The sequence below is a fragment of the Symphodus melops genome (genome assembly GCF_947650265.1).
Source record: "Symphodus melops genome assembly, chromosome: 5".
Lineage (NCBI taxonomy): Eukaryota > Metazoa > Chordata > Actinopteri > Labriformes > Labridae > Symphodus > Symphodus melops.
In genome coordinates, this window is record NC_136695.1 from 4790435 (window position 1) to 4818044 (window position 27610).

The 27610-nt window shown below is 42.2% G+C and overlaps 1 protein-coding gene across 7 annotated transcripts in view; it reads right to left on the minus strand.

Moving 5' to 3' along the window:
* The window catches only part of cdk14 (cyclin dependent kinase 14), a 185014-nt gene that overhangs the window by 47613 nt on the left and 109791 nt on the right, over positions 1-27610 (minus strand). For all 7 annotated transcript variants that reach the window (XM_079343514.1, XM_079343515.1, XM_079343516.1 and 4 more), the window contains 3 exons: positions 17483-17546; positions 12519-12567; positions 4608-4747 (listed from right to left, as the gene is read on the minus strand). In XM_079343514.1, the coding sequence (XP_079199640.1) occupies positions 4608-4747; positions 12519-12567; positions 17483-17546 (253 nt within the window). The remainder of the gene's footprint in view (positions 1-4607; positions 4748-12518; positions 12568-17482; positions 17547-27610) is intronic.

Below are 27610 nucleotides of genomic sequence, written 5' to 3' on the forward strand. Positions count from 1 at the left end.
AAGGTGATTGCTCACGTAACTTCATTATAAGGGTGTCTAGGACTGAATGTTGATGTGCATGAATTGGTTTACATGTCTAAAGATACTAAAACTCATGTATGATTGACCTACAGTAAGAGAAGGAGAGGCTGCTCCCTAACAGAGGGGTGTGGTGCTAAATGAAAAAAAGACTTGGAGACAACAGTTTGGTGTCTCTTGAAACAAAGATAGGGCCATTTCTAGATGATCCAGGTTCCCCCTGATTGTCTTTCCACAGGGACTCGGAGCTTATTGTTTGAATGCAACGTTAAAAAACAGGTGACCTCATACAAAGAGAAGAAAAGCCCACTTGGGGTGGGGGGGTGGGTTTGGGTTGAGAATTGTTCCTGCTTGTGGTACCTAAGGTCTCTGAAAGCAGCATTGAGCCTTCAGTCATGAGGCCTCTCTCTCTTTAGAATCCTCTTCATGTGAGGGTCGGGGAGGCGGACTCCCTCTCTCCTCAGAAAAGTAGGCTTAAATCTTTCCTTTTTGATAAATAGGGCTGGCTCCGAACTCTGCTGCTTTCCATTAGACTGTGAGGAGAACTCGCACACTGCATCCATCTTCCTGGGAGTTCTTCAGCTCCTCTGTCTTCTATGTTTCTCTGGAGCCTTATATTTATTTATTCTTGTTGTTAATACAAGTCCATGCACATTTGTTGTGGCTGAGATTTGTTTTTTTAAATGCACATATTTTCACAATATCTTTATATAATAAATATTTTTTTTGTAGATTTGTACTTTTATTTTGATCCTTTGGTGGCTGCAGGCGGCCTGCTGCTGTGGATCAACTCAAACTGCTGCATCCAGCACTATTGTCTTATGTCTATTATCTTCATTTAAATTGTTCATGTGCATCTCAGAACTGTAACTGACACCTCAGTCGTCCCCATTTAACCACCATCAGTTGTTAATGTTCATGTTTGAATGATAAGTCTGTTATCATTTGTTTGTTGCGCCTGCTGTACGTGCACAAACCGCCATCGTAGCTAAAAAAAGGATTTACTTGTTGCTGTTTGTTCGTCTCTTTCTGTAAACACAACACAGTCAAAGCAAACTGCTGTTCAACATGCGTCTGCTCGACTTTATTTCTTAAAGAGTGTTCAGAGAAAATTGGTAAAAGAAAACAATGCTATGCAAATAAAGATTGAAAAACCAACAGGCTGCATTGAATAATTTCATACATGTAAATTCATGCTGGGTCTTAAACTATATATTAAGTGACTTACATTAAAAAAGAGAAGTGTGTTGTTGCTTTGACAAAGTCAACGTGACACCCTTGAGTAATGACATCTACTTATTCGTATTGTTGGATGTCCAAAGCTCACAAAGCGTCACATGTTTCTCAGCCTGTTCATTTTTAACATATTTGAAATGTTATCGGGCCGTATTTACTGATGTCACTGTACACACAGCGAGATGTCCCACACAAAGTATTACTAGATTGACTGTGAAGCCCTGGATGTTGAACACACTAAATGGCGAAATGTTTATGTTAATATTCTTTGCGACTAAATCAGGATTCAATATTACTCACTAAACTATAATGAGAGAAAGTGGCTGCCTTCTCATGTGAGCCGATCCTCTTCTCAAAGTGAGAGATAAAGGCAGGGAGAGCTGTGGAGATCCAGACAAAAAAAAAAAAACACACTCCATGGAAACATTTTCCTTTTTGCTGGAGTACAAAGTTTTCCTCCTTAAGGTCGCTTCTCTCACTTCTTTCACTGCCCACACAAACGCTCCGTCAAATCAAATTAGAAAGGTCACAATCCGATCCACACTGTAAGAGTAACCTCAGGAGCTCCATTGTCTCACTAATTCTGCCATTGTCGCTGGTAATCTGTCTGCGTATTGTCTGGATTAATCCATAATACACATGACAATAGAGAGCACAGCTGGCCATAGAAAACATTCTGTTCATCCCTACAGGGATCACAGGAAGACAATTACTTGAAAAGGTTCTTCCGTTTCACAGCCATGTGTACTTCTGGTCTTGGACAGTTCATCTTGTATGTACATGATGAGGTGTGTCATGCTCGTACAGTTTGCTTTTCCCTGGGCTGTTTCCATTGGCTCCAGTCTTTCTTTCAGCCTAATTCTCAAAACTGGAGTAATTAGGCTGCGTTTTAATCTGGCATTTATTTCCAATTTGCATAATTTTGACAGATCTCCCCGCTCTTTTCTTCCACACACACACACACACACGCACACACACACACACACACGGAAGACACTTTGTGTTTATCCATTCCTGTCCTCGTTTTAAGAAACTGTTTTAATTCAGTGCCATTCTTCCCTCCGTGGCTCTGCAGCTTTGCCTGTGTGTCACATGTTCATGCAGAAAGACAGAATCAGAGAGAGATAAAGGGAGAGAGAGAGAGAGAGAGAGAGAGACAACCCCTCTCTTTCTCTCTCTCTCTCACTGACCGCCGCTTTCAGACGTGACAACCTGCCGGCTGCTGATAACAGGATTAATAATGCTGAAAAATCTTAATCTGGGGGAATTAAAAAAAAAAGAAATTCTCCCATTAATATTACCACAATGTCAGCAGCAGCACACTCAGGGCTGCTGAGAGCGCTTTACACATCACTGATGAATAACAGCTTAAGGGATTGTTGATGTATTTATATGTAGCCTGTCACATAATATGGATATGAAGTCACACCTGACATAGGCTACATGCATCCAAAAACCACATTCTGTAGGAATAATTGAAATACAGCCGAGAAGCTTAGGCTGAAGCCTCTGACACCGTGTTGGGCTGAAAGTAAATCTCTACACTCATGTAACTCTTGCAAGATGAACATCTTGGAGGCTGGTGAAATGAATTCATCTTAGTTTAACACAGACTGCGAGTATTCAACTTCAGATAACAAAACACTCTTTTCATAAAATCCTCTGGACGTGCACACTGATCTGTTTCCAGGATTTCTAGCTCCTCGAGACGGACTCACGCCCAGGTTTTGTTTCAACGTTTGCAGTGCTGCAAAGCTTGTATAGAAAGCTAGAAGACCCAAACATTGATCACTATTGTTTCCAGCCTCACAGGGCTCCTCATCAGGTCCTGTCTGGACGTCTACATGGATCCTTTGTTGCAAAGCGCTCATCATTTGGACCAACACGAGCGGCAGGATGAAATGTTGCTTACTAGAAGTGCTTACAGATTATAATGGATTTGAGTGTCAAAAAAAAACAAACAAAACCCAGGAAAGAATTTGTGAAAGTGAACATCTCTTCTAGTTTGCAACCCAGAAAATGCAAATATCTTACTGAAGCTGGGAAAACTCATAAACATGCAAGATATGTTACAAGACGTGTGTCATTTTCACAGACAATGCATATTTAGATCTTGCATGTTGGCATGTGTTCAGCCTATAACGACCCCTGATGTGAAAAGTGTGTTGAGACCAAAAGTGAATTTCACAAACTGCCTGTACGTTGCACGTTAGTTCAAATAAGACAGTCTTTGTGTTTGTGAGACGTTGGTGTCTTCAGAGCTGAGGCTCTCATTAGAAACATGTGTCAGTCAGTTGCACGTCTGTGGGCAGAAAACACGTCAGGAGGCAGGAAAATGGAACGGAGGGTGTTTCTGTGGCCAGCTGGGCTGACTGTCCCAACCGCATCCACATTATAAGAAGGTCTTTTTCTACATGAACACAAACAACCCCACAGGTCCCTGCTGGCTCCCATCAACACAGAGAGGCAGAGAGGGGGGGCAGTGTAGGAAGTAAGAAAACAGGCAGCGGCAGAGAGAGAGTGAGTGAAACAAAGAAAGGACATCTCTATCTGTAGGTATATTATGAAGGTAGCTGTCATTGTAGGAAGCAAAAATAAAAGCTCCTGAGCATGTCTAATGTAATGTCATGATGTGATGACATGTTGTGGTCACTGTTGAGCACAGTTTTTTTAAATGTTTCTGAAAAGAAACACAGACTTTCAAACTTGAACTTTACACTTCAGATAAGAACGACATCCGTTGCATTGGCTCGTGGTGCAGGATAAAAACACAGTATTCACATATGGTAAGACGTATTTTCAAAATAAAGTGCAGATATAAAAAGACAAGCTCTGCGTGAAATTACTGTACAGATAAATATCTTGCACTTTTTGTTATAACTATAACAATAATCAGGACAATTCATGCAGTGAGCTTTCAACACGATGCTCCGTCACACACTGTGCTGAACTCATTTCCACTATACATGCAGGTTAATAAGCTAACATGTACAGGACAGTGATGCAGGGAGGAGATACATATGATCATAAACGATGTAACAATGGAAGAGATAATAGACGTGAGGAGGATAGTTTGAGAGTGTTCAGAATAAATCGAAAGCATGTCACATTATTGATTTCCTATTTTCTTGAACAAATAGGATGAGTGATGAAGAGACATTCAGTCATGTTGAGACAGGTTTTTTTTGTCATTCTCACTGAAACGTTACATTTCAGATGACCAGGCATGGCTGCACATTGACAGTCTTTTTACACTAAGGGCCAATTTTGTTTAAGTTTTATTTATTTATTTATTTTTGTTTGAGACAGGAAGTGTGAGAGCCACACAGTGACGGCCATGTTGTGTTACGTACTGTCCTGCAGCTCCCAGAGCCGTGGAGGAAGGTTGCTGAAGTACTCGTGGTTCAGCGCTGCCTGAGCCGACAGCCGGTTCTTTGGGAAGCACTGGAGGAACCTGGAGGCCAATTCCTCAGCGTGGTCCACGTAGCCCAACCTGACACACATGAACACACATCATCAGAGTGACCACAGGCACATAAGAGGATATACAGACAGAACTTAAACAGTCAGCCACCTCAGCTTCATCCAAACTAATTATGAATTTTCACATCACACCTTTCATTCATCCCACTGAGGAAGCAACTCACTTTTTCTCCAATTCACAGAGCTGCTGACAACAAAAAACAAGCCTTTTAATTATGCTGAAAGGTTTGCTGACTCCAGAGGAAAAACACTTCTTAGACGCACACACACACACACACACACACGCGCGCGCGCAAAAAAGCACACACTCCTGCTTACACCTTTCTCTTTTAAGCTCCGCTCACATGGGTCACCGTGAGAAACAAAAAGAGTTGATTAAAGCAGGAGCGAGGACGGAAGCAGGCTCTATTAGAATGTGTGTGTGTGTGTGTGTGTGTGTGTGTGTGTGTGTGTGTGTGTGTGTGTGTGGAGTGTTAAAGCATAGCTAAGTGTTCGTATAGGGAGTCACTGAACTCCTGAACCAGTTCTACCTTGCAGAGCTAAGAGGCAGACGAGATGGAGAATAAACGAACAGCAACACATTCAGTGAGTAGTTAGGATCCACTGCATTAAATAAACATGATGTTATTGAGCGCCGCTCGCCGTCCCTCCACCTCAGACTCCCTCTCATGTTCGGCAGACTTCTCATGGTTGGCTCCCCCAGTCAAGCACTCTGACAGCCACTCCCCATGGCTCTCAATGGGGATCTCGACTTATCAGCAGAGAGACAGAGGGAGGATGAAGCTCTGCTCGACTCATCCGCAGCACTCAGAAAGAGGCCGAGATGATGAAGACCATCAGAAGACTTTTACTCATCCATTCTCTGTGTCTTTAAGGTCACTGCTGACACTGCATCTTCAGCAGTGAGAACAAATAAAGATACTCTTCAGATAACTTATCATACTTTCATCCAAAGCTATTTATAGAGAGCGCCTCGCACTCTGCTGTTGAATCCATCATCTGGGCAGAAGAAATGGACCAGTGGAGACATCCATGCACAGTTTATTAGACAACTATCCTATCTCTTAAATGAAAGCTTGATAACCCACCATGGTCATAACTCTTATCAGAGTAAGCTTTTTGTTCCCAAGTACCGTCACATATACATAAACATATACATATAAATATACATATACAAGTCATTCATCTTGGTGTATTGGTGCAAAAAAACAGTTCCTGCTCTTTTTTAACGTTAACAGACAAACAGTAAGGTCCTTTACCTGCTGTTAGTAAAGTGTCTTGAGATAGAACTTGTTGTGAATTTGACGCTATACAAATAAAGATTGATTGATTGATCAATTACTCACATAAAACAGATAGAAAGAGATTACATCAATGATAGTGTTTCATGTCACGATAAGTTACAGTGTGTTCAGTTCACCTGTTTGCATGAACAGGTTTAAGATGCCTGATCACAACTGCTGCAGCAGCAGTGCTGCGAAAAGCAGGCTTGTTCCGTTTACTGTTCACTGACTTTCTTTGACTCCAAAGGGCGACTGGTTTTGCGACAAAGGCAGAACGAGACAAACGATGACACATAAAAGATCAAATATACTGCACATGAAATGTGGTTATATTGACATCTTCATCCAGTTTCAGAGAGAAGAACAACTTTACCTACTCACTGCTGTTTTTGGATTTCACCTCAGTGCAATTAGATAAAGTTTATTCCGTGTCAATTTATGTGCCTGCCAACACATTCGAGCAAAGGATCATTTTGTCCTTAATGGTGCTTTATCATGGTGCCTACTTCTAACTGATAACTCCGATGTGTGACCTTGAGAGGAGAGGGGTTGGAGGTGTGTCGCTGGAGGAGAGAGCAGGTTTAATGTTGGTGCTAGAGGGCAACATTTACTGGATCACAAAGTCGCACATTCCCCCCTTGAAGTTCATTTATTGAAATCTGTGAAGCCTGTGTTGAAATAAGATCATACACAAAAAACTGCGTAAAGAGGCAGGTTTACAGCCGCAGCGTTACAGTTAGACCATTACCAGATGTTTCTCTCTCTACAGGTAAAGAAGTCAAGCTGCTTTCATTCTGATCTGTCATGTTCAAGTCCCTCAACTCAACTCATTGAAATACTAAATCACCCAAGAAACGTTTGCCACAGTCGAGCTGAAGAAGGCATCCATCAGATTATTCCAGTAAACGCTGGAATCATTCGTTTCTCGCTCACTGTGCGTGCATTTGACTTTCCTGAGGCTCGCTTTGTGAATGCGCTTCAGGCAACAGAAACAAGCAGGTAGATATGAAGAGATCACCTGCATATGAGAGCATTAGCCTTTGAGAAGTGTTGATGTGCAGCAGGCGCAAATTCCTTCCTGCTATTGCTGTCATCTAAGCAGAGTGAATAAGTGCACATCTGCAGGAAGATGGATAGTATCTTGTAGCACCATCAAACAGCTGCAGGTGATGACACATTTACAGCAGAAAGAAGCATTCCTTCTTTAGTAGTGCGTGCTGTTTTCTTTTTCACGGCTATCAGAGAACTATACCGAGGAAGAGGGAGAAGCGTGACGGAGGAAAACACCTGTCAGTTATTGTCCTCCTGCCACCGCACAGAGAGGCAGGTTTGTTTGAGCAAAGCAGCAAAGACGAGCTGTTTTTGTGTGAAGACATCCTGTGAAGAGCTTTCACTGTGTTTGACTCATCTGAGGGTGAGGGTGAGGTGAGGGCAAACAGGCTTCAGCACGCATATCAAAGTTGTCGAGTTCTGGGAAAAAAAGAAAAAAAAGTGACCTTCAAGAGACACGGGTAAAATAAAATAAAAGCTCATTTATGTATGGCAAACGCATTTTCACTGGGCTCGACGCCGCCACCTCCAGAGGAATAGATTGTGTCGAGTGGAGCAGCTTCGCCAGTGAACTCTACGCTCCGTCATCTGCTTATCTGACAGATCGATCAGGACGTCTGAAAAATGAACAGCCATGATGAAAACAAACTGAACCTTGAATACATGTTGCAGTCTGATCAGCTCTAGGCTCTAAACACACCTCACCATTAGATAGGAGAGCCGTATTTTTTGAGAGGTTCTAATGAACATGTGTACTGCACAATCCAACATGTTACCAAGTTCTAGACTAAGACACACTAACATGAAAAGTCAAAAAAATCTAAATTCAAGATATAACAAGAAGAAGAAGAAAAGCCTTAGTGGCTTTTAGTGAGTAAAATTAGCTTCCAGTGCAGCTCGTGAAATCTAAATAAGACTAAAACTCAAATCTCCCTACAGGTGATAAGATTCTAGTTTTTGTAGTGTGTCAGTTACTTAACTAGCTTACCCGACTTTAAAAGAAGAGTTGAAAAAGTCAAGTTCAATCTATTTGTTACAAGTTAGAATCAAACCAAAGTGTGCTTTTTAAAAGTGTCCCATCACTCACCCAGACCTCTCCGTGATGGGATTATAAGAACACATCAAAACAAGAAGTCAGAGGCCAGAAATGTTCTCGTTGGGGAACTGAAGCTGAAGCAACGCCTCCTCTGCTGCTGTATTTGGCAACGTGCATGTTAAAACCAGACCGCCTATACGGCCTGCCCAGACAGCCAGGAAACAAGATGTTGATGTCTGACAGCTGTGAGGTGTGAATGAATGTAAGTGAGTGATGTGATTAATGACGGTGCGCTGAGTGCCAGGTTCTCATTGAAACTTAATGCAGTTAAATCAAAAGCTGGAAGACGACAGAGCTCCTTGAAAGTGAAAAATCCCGCCCATCCAGTCTGGAAGAAGTGACTGAAATGTTTTCACATCTGACACAGCTATCATCAGAACGTCATTTGTCCGACATATTCAAACAGGGCGTTTTCACTTTAGGCACGATAGTTTCGTACCGTGTCCGGGCACAATCACCCCCCCCCCCCCGCCTTTCTCCCCTGGTCTGCACTCACTTTAGTCACTTTGTTCAGCAAACGAGTACACTTGCACATGTACACGTTCCCATACAGCAGGTGGCAGTATGCACATGGTTGGTTTCTGCCATAAAGCGGACAAAAGGAGAAGCAACCATGGCAACCACCCATAGGCCGACCAACTGGATGTTGGTGTTGTTTCTACTGTGCAGCTCAGAGGAGCTTCTGAAACGACAGGAGCCGTTTAGAAGCGGTCCACTTCCCTGTTTGAGCACAGTTACGCTCACATGTAAGTACACATGGAACATGCCTGAGACCACGTCTCCAAGCGGACTCGGACACAGTACGGTAGGAGGGCGACGTCTGTGCTCAAACTGATCAAATGAACCAGACTTTGGGGTCAAGTGTTCTCGGATCCTGTCTGAGGTCCTTAGTGTGAAACCGACCTTACTCCCTCCTGTTTGAGAATCATCCTGTAGTAGCATGCAGTAGCACTATAGCAAAGCTCAGTTTGATTTAGGTATAAAAACCTCTTTGTTGGTTGAGTCAAGGTTTTAGTCTAATATTTGATTTTGGTAAATTTCTGACTAACAGTCAACAACAATAATCATTATTTTAATCAGCTTCAGACTTTGACACGCAGAACAAGAGATTCAGGATATAATGACTTCCAGATTCATCTACTGGAGATAAATGTAGCTGATTCATCTTTCCAATTCATTTCCATTTCAGAATCATTATATCAGTAAAGGAAAGCTGAGTTGACCTCGTTACTTCCTCCGCACACCCGAGGTGAAAACGCATGTTCTATTAATTATTCATTTGAAAGCTATAGTGAAAACCAATCTTGCAGTTTACACAGAATATAAGTAATTAAACTTCATTATTGACATCAAAACAAGTCAATCTGCTCAGTCCTCATTTAAGAAAAATGATTGGATCATTTTGATTCACTCCAAGTGCAACGAGCAAAACTTTATTTATTTATTTAAAAGGATATTTTATCTTTGGTTTCTGCTCCTCATTTGATCACAATCACTGAAATAATTGAACATGCTGCTGTCTTTAAATATTCTCTCAAAAACAAAAAGCAGGAGTGGAAATGTCACCTCCCTACAGAAGTCATCAATGAGGCTGACACAGCAGTAAAAGCTGCGTGACTTCACTGTGCATGAGTCTGTCTTTTCCATTGACTGAACATAAATACAGGGATATTACTATGCACATCAAAGCACATGAAAAAAAACTAACGTCCCTGACCGACTTACTGCACATCAATCGTTCACATTTTTACAGCTGCAGGAAGAAAAACAGAGAAGAGGGGGGAAAATGTCTGACTGAGCGCAGAAACAAGAGAGCACGAGGGGGTGAGCCAGCTCTCCGAGCAGAGACAAAGTGAGTGTGGAAGTTCATATCAAATTCATCGTTCCCTGGACTACGATAAAAGGCCGCAGAGAGGAAGTGACGGTCATTAAACATTCCTCCGCACTTTCTTTCTTCACATTTTTATTTCCTCCTGGACTGGAGCGAGGACAGGGGACTGGGAGGGGACACAGAGAGGCCGCCTCAACTCATCCGACTCGGATTTTCATTTCTCATCGAATTCTCTATGTACGATATTGACTCATTTCCAAACTTCTAAAATGTTTTGGGTTGTTTTTAATCCATTGAACATCTGCTTTGTAACAACAGCATAAATCCAACCGTTGTTTTATTCAAAAAATGGACTTACAAAGTTAACCTGATATTCTTTCTGTCCATCCACTGTTTCTCTTTACAGGGATTTTATTAGGATACCCCTTTTTTTTTAAATGTTGATGTGATTCTAGTGAAACAACATATATCCATGCCTGTTCTGATACCACGTTCAAAAAGCCCAAGACACGAGGGCTGGGAATCGCTGGCTATCTCACGATTCGATTAAGAGTTTATTTTCGATTCACACAATTCTGGATTCATGATTCAAAGTGTATTTTTGAATGAGAACATCCCAGAGGATCATCTGTGGTCTGTCTTTGGTCATCTGTGAGACTATCTGTGAGCCTTAGCACTTAGCAGGGACTGAAGGATTCGCCCATCTCTACAAGACACTAAACATTCATTTCTTATTTGTAATGACATCGCTGAGTTTGAATTGCAGGAAAACTCCAGCACATTGTCTACATTGCACCAGTTCTTTGTCTTTAGTAAAACATATGGCAGAAGTGATTTTGTGTTGTCAGTCATTTTTGAAACTATAAATCATAAGAATAATGGAGACTGTATTGTTTTGTGTAGGTTTAATTTACATGAACAACTACAATGAGTTTCAGAGGGCTGTCAGCATTATCCAGTTAATCCTTCAACTAGGATTAATCACAGGCTTTTTGTCCCTTTAGGTGCACCATTGAGAAACTTCTACAGTGTCTCCCTGTCTCTACAGTGATGGAAAACAACGACGCTGCTGCGTGTTTGAAAGTCTCCTTTCAATGAACTTACGGCTCAGACGACGAGTCAAAACTAATATCATTGTGACATAAAGCCTTTACTCTTCTACGCTTCCTTTAAGCTGTTTTACTTCACTTAACGTTGGAACTTTCAGTCTCCCAAAAAGTTCTTACTGTATTTCAAAATAAAAGCAGGGTTGAATTCAAACAGCAAGTTTATTTTACAGAGCTAATCAATGGACGTTCAAACATTCAATAAAAAATGTGATTAGTTGCTATAAACTATCGGATTTCAGGGTTTAAACATTTTTTGGGGAGCAAAAACAAAGAATAACATGAAAAATGGAAACTAGCTCAAAGAGATTTTTTAAAATCCTTATCTACTTTCAAGCAATGACAGCATTAAGACCACGGCCCTGACTTGGAGGAAGTGTGCCGAAAGAAAGGCCTGCTGTTAAACCGAGTCTGTCTTAAGAAATTCTCTCTTTCTTTCTTTTCTTTTCTTTTCTTTTTTTTTACAAATGCAGCTTTTTGAGAAATCATTTGTGTTCTGAAGCGAGAATGAGTAATAGTTTGTGAAACTAAATGTACCTTTAGTTAATATAACTAAGTTTATATTCATAATCAACACTTAAGCTCCACTCTCTTCACCTTCCCTGACCCCCGGGTTCAATAACTTTAACTGTATGTCATGAAGAGATGCGGTAAATTCACCTTATTATGAGAAATCTGCGGTGTGACTCAAACTTTTTTAGATTTGAGTCACATTTCAGTAACATTCTCCTGAGACACAGACGACTCAGACAGCCTATGCAATGACCGTAGATCACAGAGGGAGCATATATTAGAGGTCCAGTGTGAAGAGGGCTTTAGTAAGCAGGGTGCATCTCTGCAGAAGCTGCTCCACGTTGTGATTCCAGCTGATCAGACAGCTGGAGTTTGACATAAATCACTTGCCTGATGCTGCTTTAAAAATTCCCCGGGGAAAAGAGACACACTCCCCTGTGCCCTCTGTGGTCTCCCCTGCAGATGTGTGCCTGGGGCAAACAGTGGCACTCATCTGTGGGGAACCCCCGTCACTGCCACCGTGCCCTTTTCCTGCCATATGCGCTAAATGTCTCGGAGCAGAGATACGCAGGAAGGAGGAGGGTCTAGAGCTGCCATTTTTTCTGTAAGTTGTATGTAGCTTGTTTCATGCTTTTCTCGTCACGCCGACACATTCACACACTGATGTTAGAAAAGTGACCATTAGAAGTAACTAATTCCACTTATACTCATTTATTCAGCCACTTAACAACTTGGGGTGAAGTGTGTTGCCCCAGGACACATCGGACACGTGGCTGCAAGACCACTAACCACTGATCCACAGCCAAATGTCAAATGTTACAAAATCATTTCACACTGTAACAACAACTGCACAGACAGTGACACACACGCATGCAAAACTCTTCATTCAACAGTTTACTTACTTATTCCACGCTTGTCTGAGCTTCTTGGCGCTGTAGACTGTAAAGCGGTCTGTGATGAGACAAAAACAATTCAGTCACGTCAATTTAAATCATCATTCACTGATAATTGAGTTTATTCATTTTACCCATTCATTTCATCACATAGATGGGCCACGATTAGAAGACCTGGATAAAACAATGTTGCGAAGATGGACTGCAAACATTCATCCCCTCTGAACAAACTAACCAGTTTACCTGAACTACAGAGAACATGGCCGTTCTTTATAACAAACCCACAGAAGAAACTCAGATTTAGTCGATTTAATAAGAAGTCAGTCTGCTTCTAACACTTGTTGTATTTCACAGTTTCACCACAAACGCTTCCTTATAAGTATGTGTTAGCATCATATTAGCACTTTATTAGCCTTTATTAAGCTCATGTAAATGCCTAGTTCTGCATGATGATATTCTTTATAATTCTGGGATTCTGAATTTAAAAGGCAAAGCAAATCATCAAGATTGAAATGAATGCACAACGTCATTCTTAAATGATCACGCAGAAGTAACGCGAGGTCTACTGAAGGGAAATCTTGAATGCCTCATTAGTAATAGTAGTGAATATAGCCATGCAGAGTAAATTGTCTTATAAGAAGCCAACAGGCTCCTTATGCGTCACTTCAGATTTTGTAAACTCTTTTGCTGGTTTCGTTGTTAAAAAGTCTTTAGGTTTTTTTTTCCCCACAGATTTTTTCATTCTAGCTGGAAATAAGCTCTGTGGTTAAAAGATCACTAATCAGGAACATCGCCATGATTGAACACTAATTTCATAACTTCAGAAGCGTAAACGTAATCAGCTAAAGTTAAATGCTAATGTTAAGGCTATAAAGAAAAGACACCACAGGCGACTGATTTCAATGTGGTCATAGCCACTGAGCTTCCAACGAGTAGCTTCCATGTTTAAGATAAGATAAGATATCTTTATTGTCATTGTACAAGAACAACAAAATGCTGTTAGAGCAATCCAATGCAACAGACGCCATGTCAAAGTATCAAAAGATAATATAAAAAAAAAAAAAAAGCACAAATATACAAAAACTATAACCAAATTTACAAATAACCAAAATTACACTAGAAACGAAAAAGTGGCGTCTGGTTGAAGAGCTCCGAGCAGCAGCGTCTTCATCATGATCCCAAAAACTCTGTAGTTGAAGTTAGCCAGTTGTTAGCAACCCTCTTTTTGCTAGTTGTGAAAGTGCGTGGGACACTTACAGATGTATTTTATTTAACAGCATGCCTACGTTTACTCATTTGAAAAAACTAATTTGAACATCCCTTAACCTTCAAGATGAAGGACCCACATTGGCTAAAATGCTAATTCATTTCCAGGTTTTAGGACTTGTACCTGCGGCTCTCAGTAATTTGGGAGTATCTCTGGAGTATTACTGTCTGAGCTGTGTACATGTGCTACGTTATTTTCAAAGGGGTTTTGTGAGGGGAACCTCTTCATATTTCCACAGCTATGTTTAATATGCTGGGAGTGTGCGAAGCTCTGCGGTGTTGTCTTAATCTCAGCCAAAACTGCCATGTGGACACACAGTCAGGCTGAGCAGCCAGCAGACCAGCCACCACACAAGCTAGCCAACCACCCAGAGAGCTAGTCCACCTCGCACACTGCCAGCCTAATCCTACCAGCCAACCACCCAACAGCCTTTCAGTTTCAGCCTTCAGCCTGCCAGCGAGCTCGCCAGCAGAGGGTCCAGTTGCCCAGTTCAGTGCCAGAGCTGGTCTGAACTGGAAAACAGAGGTCAGGGCTGCCAGCTGATGAACCCAGAAATATACAGAGTGGAGTTGAGAGGAGAAGGACATGAGAAGACGGCAGGTTCATTTTCATCCCTCCTGTGATGTCATCATTGTGTAGCCTCCCGAGGATGGATGGTGGGACCACATTGACGTGTGTGTGTGTCAAAACAAAAAGTCAATTCTATAATTTTGGAGGGAGCTGCACGTGTGTACACTGACATGAAGTCAGGTTGTGCTGATGTGTGAACGCAGCAGGAAATATATCATCAATAAATATCATCAACCTGCCAGAGAGTGCAGATGAAAATTAGCCTGCATGGTCAAATCTGGCACATTTAAATGTGTGACATTGTTGCTCTTGTCAAATTGATGAGCATTGTCCCTTTTAAATAAAATAAAATAAAAATAAAAGAAATATTTAGGACATTTGGGATGTACTGGAAGGGAGGTAGAAGGGTGTTTCAGGATTTCAAGTGTGCACTCTGAGCTCTGTGCACATAATGAAACAGCTTCACTATGTTTTCTGTTCACCAGTATGCACTTCTCCGCTCTTTCAGTGATATACTGAATTTGTCAAACTACACCTTGCACTGATACGTTGGTAAAACACTAACATCAAAGCTTTGGACTCTTTTGCTTCAGCCTCCATGTTTTTGTAATTTTTTTTTTTACGTCCTGCCTTCCCTTCACCTCTCACGTCCAACAGGGGCCGGCTGGGAGGTGCACGGGTGAAGGAGTAACTCAGGGAGAGTTTTGCCAAAATATTCTTGACATTTTAAGGAGCATATGTGAACACGTCTACAGAGGACCTTTTCTCTGCCAGTGGTCAGAGTTAAAGTCCAAGCTGACTTCAAAGGTCTTTCTACAAAGTCATCTGCCTTCACACTTTGCTCGAAATATTCATACGAGCAAAGATTCAGAACAGGCTGAATCAAATGAAGTCCTGCATGATGTGGGAAGTTAAGCACATTGGATTAAACCACTACTCAAAAAGGTTGTATCCAGTAAGCAAAAAAAACAAAACAAAGATTGTGGCGCAGTGTGTGAGCCTACCTTCAGCATAAGTAAAGAAGAAAGTATAAAGGGAGACAGTGAAAAGTCTGAATGTGAGGAAATGTCTCCGGAAACTTTTCATAGCCACAAAAATGTTTTAAAGAAATGAAGAAAATGTGCTGTCTCCACTCGGAGGGCAAACCACACTGTCACGTCTGAATCAAAACTTGAAAAATGTGTAGCCCAAAGATTTGGAGGAAAAAAAAATGAAATCTGGAAAGTGTCCTGCATTCAGAAGGATGAAGTGAATGTAAGGAATTATGAGCTGATGAGTGACACAGGCTGTGTGTTGAGTAGTTCGCTCAGAGGAGTTTTCTAGACTGATGCAACACTGCCCTCTGCTGTTAGCTGCAGACGCTGGAATAAAAGGATTTGGGCAAGCTGTGGTTATTTAAGGACACGTTTTTGAAACATAAAGAAAGTGATTTTCATCCGATGAATTCCTCAGGCGGATATCTCTGCTATCTAAATACTTTCTGTCTTACTTACAACTTTGTTAATGAAGCAGGTGAGGATCCTTTCTTTCCTTGAGCTCACTTAACCATTCAATAGAAATAAAACATAAGTTGGAAGTAAAAACAAAAATCACTGCATTTGAATGAAGAATGCATCATGACGTGTGTTGCTGCCTAACAGTCATGGGAGAACATTTTCAAACACTGTTTAGTGTCAACCCAGAAATAAGTTATGAAATAAAATGTCCCTTACAAAATCTACATCTGTATACTTTAAATGAGCAGGAAATTAAATGTTGCCATCATCTGCCCAGGGTCAACAGATGGAAATTAGCTCATGCTAAGACGGTAAGCTAATTAGTTAGCTAATGCCTCTTAAGACACTGGGGGTAAAGAAATATCCTGCAGAGTGATTTGTAAGTTGAGGCTGGATATATTGCTATCGTCCACAGATGCCCTATGTTTTATATATCATTCAGTAAATACTATTCTTATACACTTTACTTTAATGTGATGCGCTCAAGAGTCTACTAGTTTAGTTTAGCTGTAACCTCTCCGGTGACATCGCACTCTTCCAGTGAAAGTGCAGCTCTAATAACATCAGATCTGTAGACTTCATGTGAACAGATGCAGCGCTCGAAGGCTGGACTCAGGCAAAGCTACCCTGAGAGAGTGTGTGTGTGTGTGTGTGTGTGTGTGTGTGTCTGTGGCTCAGACAGCAGCACAGATGTTCAACAGTGTGTGTGTGTGTGTGTGTGTGTGTGTGTGTGTGTGTGTGTGTGTGTGTGTGAGGCAGACAAGAGCCAACTGTAGCCACGGTCACAGGATGAGAGATCACATTTGTATGAGTTGTGTGTGCATGTGACCATGACGGTCACCCCAGTGGGGCTCTAATTGGCCACTGGAGATAGGAGGACGGGTCTTGTAGCTTTGAGATGCCTCATTGCCCCGCACCATCACTCTAACCCTCTTTATGTCCATCTTTGCCTGTCCCCTCTTCTCCACTCCAGCTCCTCTTCCCTCCATAAGCTAACACTAATCTGTAGTCCCTCTATTCGTGTTCTCTCTAAAAAGCCCTAATGAGCTCCCAGAGGGCACGGCTGCCCTGGCAGAGCCGCCACCCCACGCCTGCTGCTGCTGCTGCTGCTGCTGCTGCAGCTGCATGAATGAAGTAAATTAAGCTCTGCCTCATTTTGGAAATCATACTGATGGTCATGAGTAACTTTGTTGGGGCTGGTAGCCGAGTGATTAGTGGGCGAGGCCCATGTATGTGTCACCTTTTTTGCATGTCACTGCCCATAATATATGTGTGTGTGTGTGTGTGTACATATATATACACACACATATATACATATACAAATATATACATATATATATACACACACACTCACACATATATATATTTGTTGTTCATTAAAATAATCCTCGTGCTAATACTTGCAAACACATTAACTATTTTGATGACTTCATGCTAATATTATATAACATGTTATAATCCGTGCCTCCTCTTTCATCACATAGAGTAGAGTGTAGGGTAACGCTTGTTCTTCATCATACACTATTTGTTTCAGTTTCTTTATAAAATGTTGTCACACTAAGTTCTTTATGAAGGTCTGGGATTGAAGAAGGCTTTGCAGTCACAGAGTGATGAAGACTTTACAGCATGGAGGGTCTCACCTGGTTTGAAGTGAGGCAGAGAGTTAACACCAGGCCAGGTGTCCTCAGACGGTGTGCCAATCACCTGAAAAACACAACAAGAAGAGAAAGGAGAAAGTCATCAATTCAAGCAATAGGACAGTCAACAGGAAAGCACAGAAAAAAACACAAAGATGTTGACACACAAAAAGGACTCAGTCTGTGAATAGAAATCAGACCCACATACAATGATCTGCTTAAAGTGCAGGAGGAGCCAGAAGCCTCCAGGAACACGACCGGTTTGTGTTTTAACCACTCTTTGAGTTTCTTTTAAAGTTGAAGTAGTCACAGACTCTGATATGTGCAGGTGCAGGCACCCCCCCACCCCCACCCCCACCCCCCACACACATTACAGTCTCTGGTCTTCATCCTGCTGTTGGCCCTTTTCTCCTTCGAATCATTGAATGTTGGTGGAGTGCAAGCTCATTTAAAACTTTAAAAACAAGACAAGCATCCATGCTAACTCTGTTCTCCAGGATGGCTACAGAGGAAATGATGAGGTTTCCTGTCTTTAACTGAGCCTGCCTTCATGAACAGACACTTGATGGGTTTTAACACGCTAGCAGGTTATAAAACTACATCTATGTTAAATAATCACATGCTCACAATCAAGTCTTTCAATGACTTGAGGGCATAATGGAGATGTAGTAACCTTTGTTTTCTTGACTATACCCCACTCCATCTGTAATGGATTTTAAGTCTTCAATCTTAGTCATGAACAATCTGTCAGCTAAGTTACATGAAACATGAGGTGTGATTGATAATATACAGTCCTTGTGTTGTTCTGAACAGTGACACTCTGCAGTCAGAAACTTCCTCAGCAAAGGCTTTTAAGTACTTGAGCAATAGTCATGATATGTGAATCTGTTGTGGAAACACTGGCCGAGTTCTCGTGCTCGCAGCCTGCGTTTATGATGACAGAACCCAGAGCAGCGGACATGCCTTCCACATGATCCATCACAGCGTAAGCAGCATAATAGTTTCCAGATTGCTCGGTTGTCTCTGGACTGCAGCAATCTCCTACAGCAGAGTTGCTGCAAAAGGGAACTGTAAGACTTCTACTGTGTGTGGGACTGAAATGCATTCAAATGTGTCATGATATCACGGAGGAACATTCAAACCTGATGGCATGGCAGAGACACGAAGAAAAGGGATGATAAAAGCAAAGGTTACAGGAGTCAAGCAGGATGTTTCTAAGACAGGATCTGGACCACATGAACAAATCTCAGACGATGTGGTCAAACTAACATGACATCATAATATTAACTGGAAACCAGTGAAAGGTCAGAAGCTTGTTTGTCTGATGATGGCCCGACACCAATGTCACCCATAGTTGAAGTAATACCAAATCGCATCCACTAGAGGGCAGTAAAACACCACGAGGCCAAACACTGTGAGACTTGAATAAGACAGCCAGAACAAAGAAAGTTGACTTTGCGGACTCAGCTCGATCTTTTTTTTTCATTTGAAGTATAAATGTTTTCAGTTTACCTCAGGTTTTGATTCCACTTTAACATTTCACTTAAAGCTGCTGTGAGGAGGTCTCAGCTGGTAATGAAACACATTGACTATCAATACAGACACCGATATTTATTTTAAACACGATGACTGGAGAGAAGATTGATCATTACCCAATAAGACACTTAATGCAAAGCTGCTTCTACGGCAGTGTATGAATGTGTATGAATGGAAATGATCAGGATTAGTTACTTCTGATTACTACATCACAGTGTCTGCCATCAGTGTGTGAATGTGACCTGCAGTGTAAAATCGCTTTACAAGCTCAAGTCCATTTATGTAATGAACTTGAGCTTTATGTAAATCTCCTGTCACACTTTGACCACAGGGGGCGCCAAAATCGACACAACCTTAAAGTTCCACACAGAAGCTTTAAAGCAGGCGAAAGACAACACAGGGGTTAAATGTGTTAGTAAAGAAAGTCTTTAGATAATTGACCTCCTCTGGTTTATTTGTTTAAGCCCGAGTTTACAATATTTGTATTCTACAAAAATCATGAATGATAAAAAGCTTCCTTTCATAGAGTCTTTATGTAATTGCAAACACTGACAGTACTTCCTGCTACAGGTGAGACTTGTGCTCCAAAGACTATCACTTAGCTAAACATCGCTTGGTGCTCATCATGGATTCATGTTGGCTCTTCCAAAAGAGTAAGGTCTCTTACCAAGCTCTTTGTAAAGTGTCTCCAGATGACATACCATACCAATAAAGAGATGTATTCACTGACCAGCCGTTATGTCAGATGCAGAGCTCACTGCTCTTGACGTGTGAGAAGATTGTGAACATATGGATCATTTTGAAAAGTAAAACAAGGTTCTTATTGCCTTCTGTTTTTGTTACCTTTGCAATATGGTTTATTTTTGAGAATATAATACCCCTTTAAAAACAAGATGATACACCTCAAGGGATTACCCTTATATAATAAAATGTCAAAAATATTGCACAGGTTTTTATTTCTGTAAGGGGGGGGGGGGGGGTTGAAATTCCCTTCACCTGACACCGACCCTTCAGCAGCCCTTGCAGGCATTACACACAGTAAATCAGATCAATCCATGTTGTTTATTTTCTTCAGTGGCTCATAAAGAGACCCGGCCTGAGCAGTCATTTAAAGCCAAAGAACCAAAGCACATTGTGAATGGCTTCTCTGTGTGGCACCTTGGCTCAGTGGTCATTACTGTCACCTCATGAGGGACCGGCTGCAGCCTCTCTCTCTTTGTGTTTGTGCACCTTCCCTCTCTTTCTCTGAATACCTGCCTACACTACCATCAACATGCCCGGACTGTGAAAAGAGGTCAAAGGATGATTGTCAAGAGCAAATCTGCTTTCAGGTTGGAAATAACCGTGCATGGAGGTGAACCCAGACTGGTTGGAGAGTTTGTCACAGGTTCGAAGAGTTGTCTGCCTGTCTGCTGCACTCTCAGGGTCGGATCTCTCAGCCTGAACGAGCAGGATCATGACAGGACAAAGTGAGTCCTCTGCAGACAGATGAGTTATGAATGAGGAGGAAAGGTTTTGGGGAGTGTTACGGGGGTGACATGGGGGAATGAGGGGGCACGCAAGTGGATCTCAATCTGCTCCACCGAGCCGAAATCTGCCTGCATTATTGATGGAAATGTTCAGCAGCCTTTGAAGTAGAAAGGGGTGGAAGGGAGGGGTTCGGGGGCCGGGTGTGAATGTCAAAGTCTTTATGAGGACATCAGCGGGGGGAAAGTCTACAGCTGGGGGTTACAGGAAAAGAGCTGAAACATCACTGCACACTGACAGCAGTCATCAGAGAGGCTCATACTTACACTTCAGAGAAGTCATTATCTATAAAACCAAGTCATGTCCTCGTCCTCTGTGTCTCCGACAGACGCTCAAGGAACCATTCTGCACAAGTTGCACATGACTTTCTACTATATCTTCAATGCATCGATCCTTTTCATGACATAACCACCAAAGTTTTTGGGATTTTTTTTTTTTTTACGGCAGACATGAAGTTGCAGAAAAAGTTCCTCCACAGGAGAAACAAAGTCATAAATCGTTCTATGTGAAGAAAGGTCATGTTGAACTTGAACTAACGATTTTAACGCTGTTTCTTTTTCTCCCCTCTCTGTATCCGACATGGGAAAACCCCTGAGCTGGCACTGTGAAACCCAAACTCACAGAGTAATGAAGATGTGAAACAGCGTGTTGAAAAGGGAGGACTCGGCCATCCGTCAGGGAGGGGGTCTGTCTCCGTCTCAACGTATGTGAGCGTATGGACTGTGAGTGTGTGTCGAGAGACAGAGAGAGTTGTGTCACGGAGGAATTCTTGCGAGGTTAGCGGTCATGACCCTGAGCTCTGCGTGCAGAGTGCTGACCCCACCGGCTCACTTACAGACCACCCAGCCAGCCAGACACAAACACAACATCTGACCTTTACACACAACCCCCCCCCCCCCAATTATACGTATGTTGTCAGAGAGAATGAAGAGATTAGAGAGATACAGAGACAGACTCATCACACAGTGAAAAAGACAGCTGACATCACGGCTGGCCTCCCAAAATGACAAAAAAATATGCCATGTGTGATATAACTAAGGTTGTGAAAATTGTTGATACTTCAATACATAATGGATTTAATGTTGTAGCAAAGACCCATCCCAGATTCATAGCACACCACTTACTACGGCAGGAGCTTAAACCCGAAGCGGTCCACTAAGCGGTCCGGTGCAGATCAGTACAGTTTGGTACGGTTTGGTTTGGTAAAGCCTGATCCTGTTTGTGTTTCCACAGCCAAACGGGCCATATTTGGTAGGCGGGGCTTTATTCTGAAAGGACTTGGGTCTAGTCCTGGTATGGACTGTTACGCTGTTGGAGAGGTGTCAGTCGACATTGCAGAGCTATTTCGAGATTAATAAACACAATAACGAAAAAAAAAAAAAAAATTAATTAACTAATCTAATCATTTACTTGGATAGACAATTTTCAAACTGTCTCTTTTCTGACGGTTTCCATGTATTACAAATGTTGCATCACTCCTTGTTATCTGGAAAGTACTAAGATGTCTGTTGTTCCCATACTGCATCTTAAATCACCTTTGCCAAGTTACACATATATAAATACGTATATATCTCTCAGATGTCACATTTCAGATTTGTAACTGATTTAGAGCTGCAGCCAAACAGTCAACTAATCAAATCATTAGTCAGGGCTTTTCCTGCGTTCAAACATTGGAGGCGGTGGCCACTGTCTAATTTCGTACCACCAACAGCCCTTATCAAAGTCTGACCAGTGTTTTCATGGATAACACAGAGTTCCACGTACTTCACCTGCCTGAATACTCATTTGGAGCTGCTGCTATGGCTGAGTGCAAATATGGCAACACTCACACAGGGCTTCAGGATTTAAATAAGGACAAACTATTGATCCCCAACAGGGGAAATGTTTGTTTTACAGCAGCTCAAAAACAGGGAACAGCAAATATAAACAGCATCAAAAAAGTGAAACCAACTCCGTGTATGTTTACATTATTAAATTAAGGAAGAAAAAATACAATAGAATAAAATAATGCTATTAATACTAATTACGATTAATATACTACTCAGTATTAATTTGCTGTTTTCTCATCTCTCCCTCTTTTTCTCTTTGTCCTTTCTTCAATTCCACATTTATTAGAACTGCTGATGCTGCTTGTTAGTGTGGAGCCAGTATGCACGGTGTACGTTTAAATGTAGGAGGAAGGAAAGGAACCACCATCGCATCATTTTAAGTTAGGAATAAAAGTGATTAGCTGAGAGTTCATGGAGAAGACTTCTTGAACTATCTCTGTCTGTAAACACAGAGCAACGCAGAAGCAACTGCATGGCATGCTGTTAACTTTGCAAATGGACTCATAATAATCCTCCACAAAACATCATTCACACGTTTGTTTTTTTTTGTTTTTTACAGAGAGATACAAATGCACTGGAAAAAATAGAGAAATGAGTCGGTAAGGCGGTTCATGTTGAACGTCTGTTTCCTTGATGCTCGTCTAGAGAGGAACATCAGGCGGGGCTGTGAAATGAGCAGCTGCACCTTGTTTGTAGAAGCTCATCATATTTATAGCTCATGAGTTTTTCATGGTTCCTTTTTTGGAGATATTTACAGAGAGGTAAATAATCCTCTGAAGTCAAATCCACAAAACAAACCCAAATCTTTTTTTTTCTTTTTCTTTTTAAGTGAGTCTTCAGGAGCGAGGACCTGAGCTGCTAAAGCTGTTTCACTCTACATGTCCATCGTTCAATATCAAGGGACTTGAAACTGTGAGTAAAAGGGGTCTTTTAAGGGAGCTAAAATGTGTCTTGATCTGATCATTGACTGTATATTACAAGGTTAAACACTTCCATCGGCATTATTTAACGTAAAGCTTAAAGAGCAGGACAGATTCTTGTCATGATGGAACGTTTAGTTTTCGTCTTTCACCTTTCTTCATGTAACATGGCTGCTGAAAGAATGCAGGATGACGTCACTGATGTCACATCCAGCTCTTTTTACACCAAACCACTAATTCAAACTGAAGTACTCAGAACAATGAACAGCAGAAATGATTGTGGTTGTAACTAAACATCAGGACGGAATCTGGGTTTGACAACTAATTATTTAACTTTATGGTTTGATCTGCGTTTGTGTTCACACGGCGGAGGCGGGGTTTATGACCTAAAATGCAGCCAATCAGCAGAAGGGAGCTCTACATATCTGGGCTCTACTTCCAAGCGGTTTTTACTCTGTCCACCTTTGTATACAGTCTATGAGTCTCATACAGGAGTTTGGTTGTGTTGCTGGAGTAAAAACATAAAAAAATACAATGAAATAAAAAATAAACAAATTGAATAGATTTTGTCTTGAACAGAAAAATCGGATACAGAAGACAGGTCCCGTCCTACACAAATTATTTTCACACGTCCTCTTCAGAACAAGAGATTCTATGTTTTCACAGGCTGAGTTGAGCTATTTAAAATCATTTATTTAACTTGTGATTGCAGCCGGGTTGGCAGTGTAAGTATGAATGACTGCATGTATTTCTATAGCTTTGACAAAGATGTGTTTTAATAGCTTCATACTGCTATTAACTCCTTCCAAATGAACCAAAGCACCTTCGTGGAGGTGCAGGTTTGTAAGTGAAATTGTTCTCTCAGAGATCAATCCTTTAATCCAAGCTTAAGTCCTGGTGCAGACCTCAGCTTCAGCTTCATCCACATTCCTACCTCTACTCTGTGACCCCAGCCCTCGGCTCCTTCTCTGCTTTGGGAATCCCAGTCCCGCCCCTCGCTGCTGTCCAAACCCACTCACGGCCAAGCAGATTGGGGTCACCTCCAGGCAGGGGTCAAACAGATCAGAACCAGAGCCAAGTGGATCAGCTGTCTCCCACTGCGACGGAGTGGAATGTGTTCGGTAAGCCCTGTCTATCCTGTCTGCGCTTCAGCAGATGGATGCTCATGTCACTGACACAGCGGCTGTCACTGAAATGGCATCATTTATCCCCCAGCAGCCTCTCGCTCTCTCCTGAGGGAAGAGCAGCTCGCTTGTGCACTGGCTTACTCTTCATAGCAGGAATACACTCTGAATAAACGGCGTCTCTGCAGAGGGAAAGTGGCTACTTGTACTATCCCCTCGGACCCGTCTGCTGCTGCTGTTATGAACCCTGTCAGAATTCTGCTGCACGGAAACATGCCAACATGGATCGAAACAAACGCTGCTAAAATCGTCAGATTCTTTCAGTAATCACGAGGAGAATACGTCTTGGGTTAGGGTGAGGAAGCTCCAAGGAAGCTTCAGCTACCACACTGTACTGTGGAGGCAGCATCTTACGCTGTGAATCCGCCTCTGCAGCCTGAGAACAGAAATTAAACGGCCACATAAGCTGCACTAACATTTTTTAATACCCTCGCCTAAATGATGCCCGTAATCAGATTATCAGGACCACATGTGTTGGTGTGTATATTAAATCTTGTGTACAGAAAACACGAGCTATCATATTATTTACGCCTGGCAGACGTCATCCTATTTAAAAAGTTATTTTAGTCACACTAATAAAATGAGGCAGCTTGTTGTCTTTCAGAAACACAAAGACACCCACCTCTTCCTGACAGGCCATTTCCTGCAGATAGACCTGTCCATATTCATACACGTCTCCCACTGGACGTAATCTTCTGTGTGGTGACAGCTAGTTAACCAGCACGCCTGAGCCGGCCCTCACCCACCACTGCTTTAATTCACACAGACAGTGAAGGGAAGCGTGCGAGTCAGAGATACACACACAAGGCTCTGCTAACACCTCCATAAAGATCAACACGGGCGAGACTCTCAGCCTGTGGATTAATGCAGCTATCTCACTGCTTAAGACACCAGGATGCGTCTGAGGAAGACACGTCGAATAAATCAAAAAGAAGTTCATTTACACCTCGGTGTGCCAAGCAGATCTGAGGGAAGGGTGATAAGCCCAGGAAGGAAGCCTTTACACTGTGACACCGTTAGAGGTAGGATATTAGAAGGAAATTGCCTCCTAAAAAATATTTAGTTAACAGTCAAGGAGAGAACAGAAAATCCATTTCAGGATTTATTTACAACCTATTTTCCTCAGGAGCCTGATTCTGTGTTAAATTGTTGATGTCTTCATTAGCGAGGACTAAAGGTTTGGGAAGATTGAGGTTTTTTTCCCTGACGTTGAGTTCTTTGCACTTTGACGTGTAGGGTGTTTGGGGGAAATGGGTTTGTATCCATCAGGATATTGATTCACCGACTCTCGTCTTTCTGGCCCCGACAGATTTCTTCCCTGTACTGTCGCCACACTCAGTCAGCTTACCGTGCACTTAACGTGCTGAGTCAACAGTTCTGTCATAAGTAATACACACTGCAAAGCTTGTGACTATCTGCTACTACCTACAGGCCCACGCAATCTCACCCTCCCAACACAAGCATCCTGCACCCAACAGCAGCCCGTGCAAGAGCTCCTCTTTGTCCAGAATAATTCTCTCAACTCACGAAGCAAACAGCAGCGATGGCATTCAGGTGCAAACCCAAGGAGTGCAGTTAGTTTTGTGTCTGACGGGGAAGGGAATGGAAACTTACTCAATGTGATAGAGAGACCAGTCTTTAAAGAAAGACTTTTTTTGGTCGACGTCGTGCGACCCTTGAGCACCAGCATTAAACCAAAACAAACTGCTGTTTGGTGACACCTCCGCCTCCTCTCCAATCACGTCCGCACAAAGGAGAACGCACCATAATTAAGCACCATTAAGTGCAAGAGGCGGACTAAACTGTCCTTTCATCGAGCAGCAATTGCCTGTCACATGGTTGGGTTTCTGCTAGCACTCTTTAGTTAGCTTGTAGCTTTATATCACACATACTGTAGAATGGCATCTGATCTAAACACACTTACCAGGACTTGACATACAAATAAGCATTCTGTGTTATTCTCCGTTTCTGATTCGTGGACTAAAGATGATGGAAACACGGCTCAGACAACAGGCTGGCGGGACTCCTATTCTCACTCTTTGTAGAAAGTCATGACTCAGAGAAACATTCACAGAGGTCACACTTCATTTCTGCTGTATATATGTGTATAATGCTGCACATTCTTCCTTTAAAAAAAAAAAAAACACGTGATACGAGTTTTCTCCGTGAAAAACAAGGCTTCCGTTCTCGAGGGAGCAAAGATGGCAAATCTCGAAGAAAAACAACCCTCGCTTCCTTATCATGCAGAACGGCTCCACACAGGCTCCAAACATCAGGATGAAGTGTCAAGCTACTGAGCTGCAGACTGTTTAACCCCTGATTATCATAATAATAACGGTAATGTCAAAGTGGAGGTGATTTTTTTCTAACTGTGTGTGGGGATTAGCGACGGTGTTTGTGGATGCCGTTTGCAATGAAGCTGATTTGCATAAAGGAAAGGGGCACTTTTTTTTACCCAAATGACTGCATGACGGCTCATTTAACCGAGGCACAAAGAGCGCCATCACACAGAGAGACTTTTGTTCTTCAGCACATTAACCCTTTGAGTGTGTTCTGTGAATTCGATGGTGTCTTTTTGACTCATTTGCAAAGGTTCAGCTGGTGCAAAAGCCTCGCAGTCCTTCTGTGAGTCGGGCCGAGCGAAGACAAACTCCACGCCACCTTGTGACACTCTGCAGACATTGTGTTGAATGTGACGGCTCAAATCCTGCAGGGGTGCCTCTCAAACAGTGACGGAAGCTGACCTTTCTCTTCCTCTCTCCAAACATCATGCCCTTTAAGATGCTTCTGACTCCGCATAATTCATTGATGGTGCCCTTCACATGAGCCGCAGAGGCTGTGAATCCAAACTCTGACCCATCTGACAGCCCAACAGCACAGACACAGAGACGCAGAGCAAGCAGAAGGGATGAAAATGTCAACATCCGGCTCTCCGTGACAGGTGGGCTAGTATTGTGATTACGCACTGCCTCTGTAAAGCAGAAATATCCACATTTCCATATTCACGTCTCGTCTGCCTCGAGCTGACAGCTGGATACAGACTACCACCACACAGAGAATGTGCTTTGGATGAAAAATAGCAAAGGCATTTGCTATGGTTATAAGACATTTTGCATGTCAGTATTTCCTTGAGGA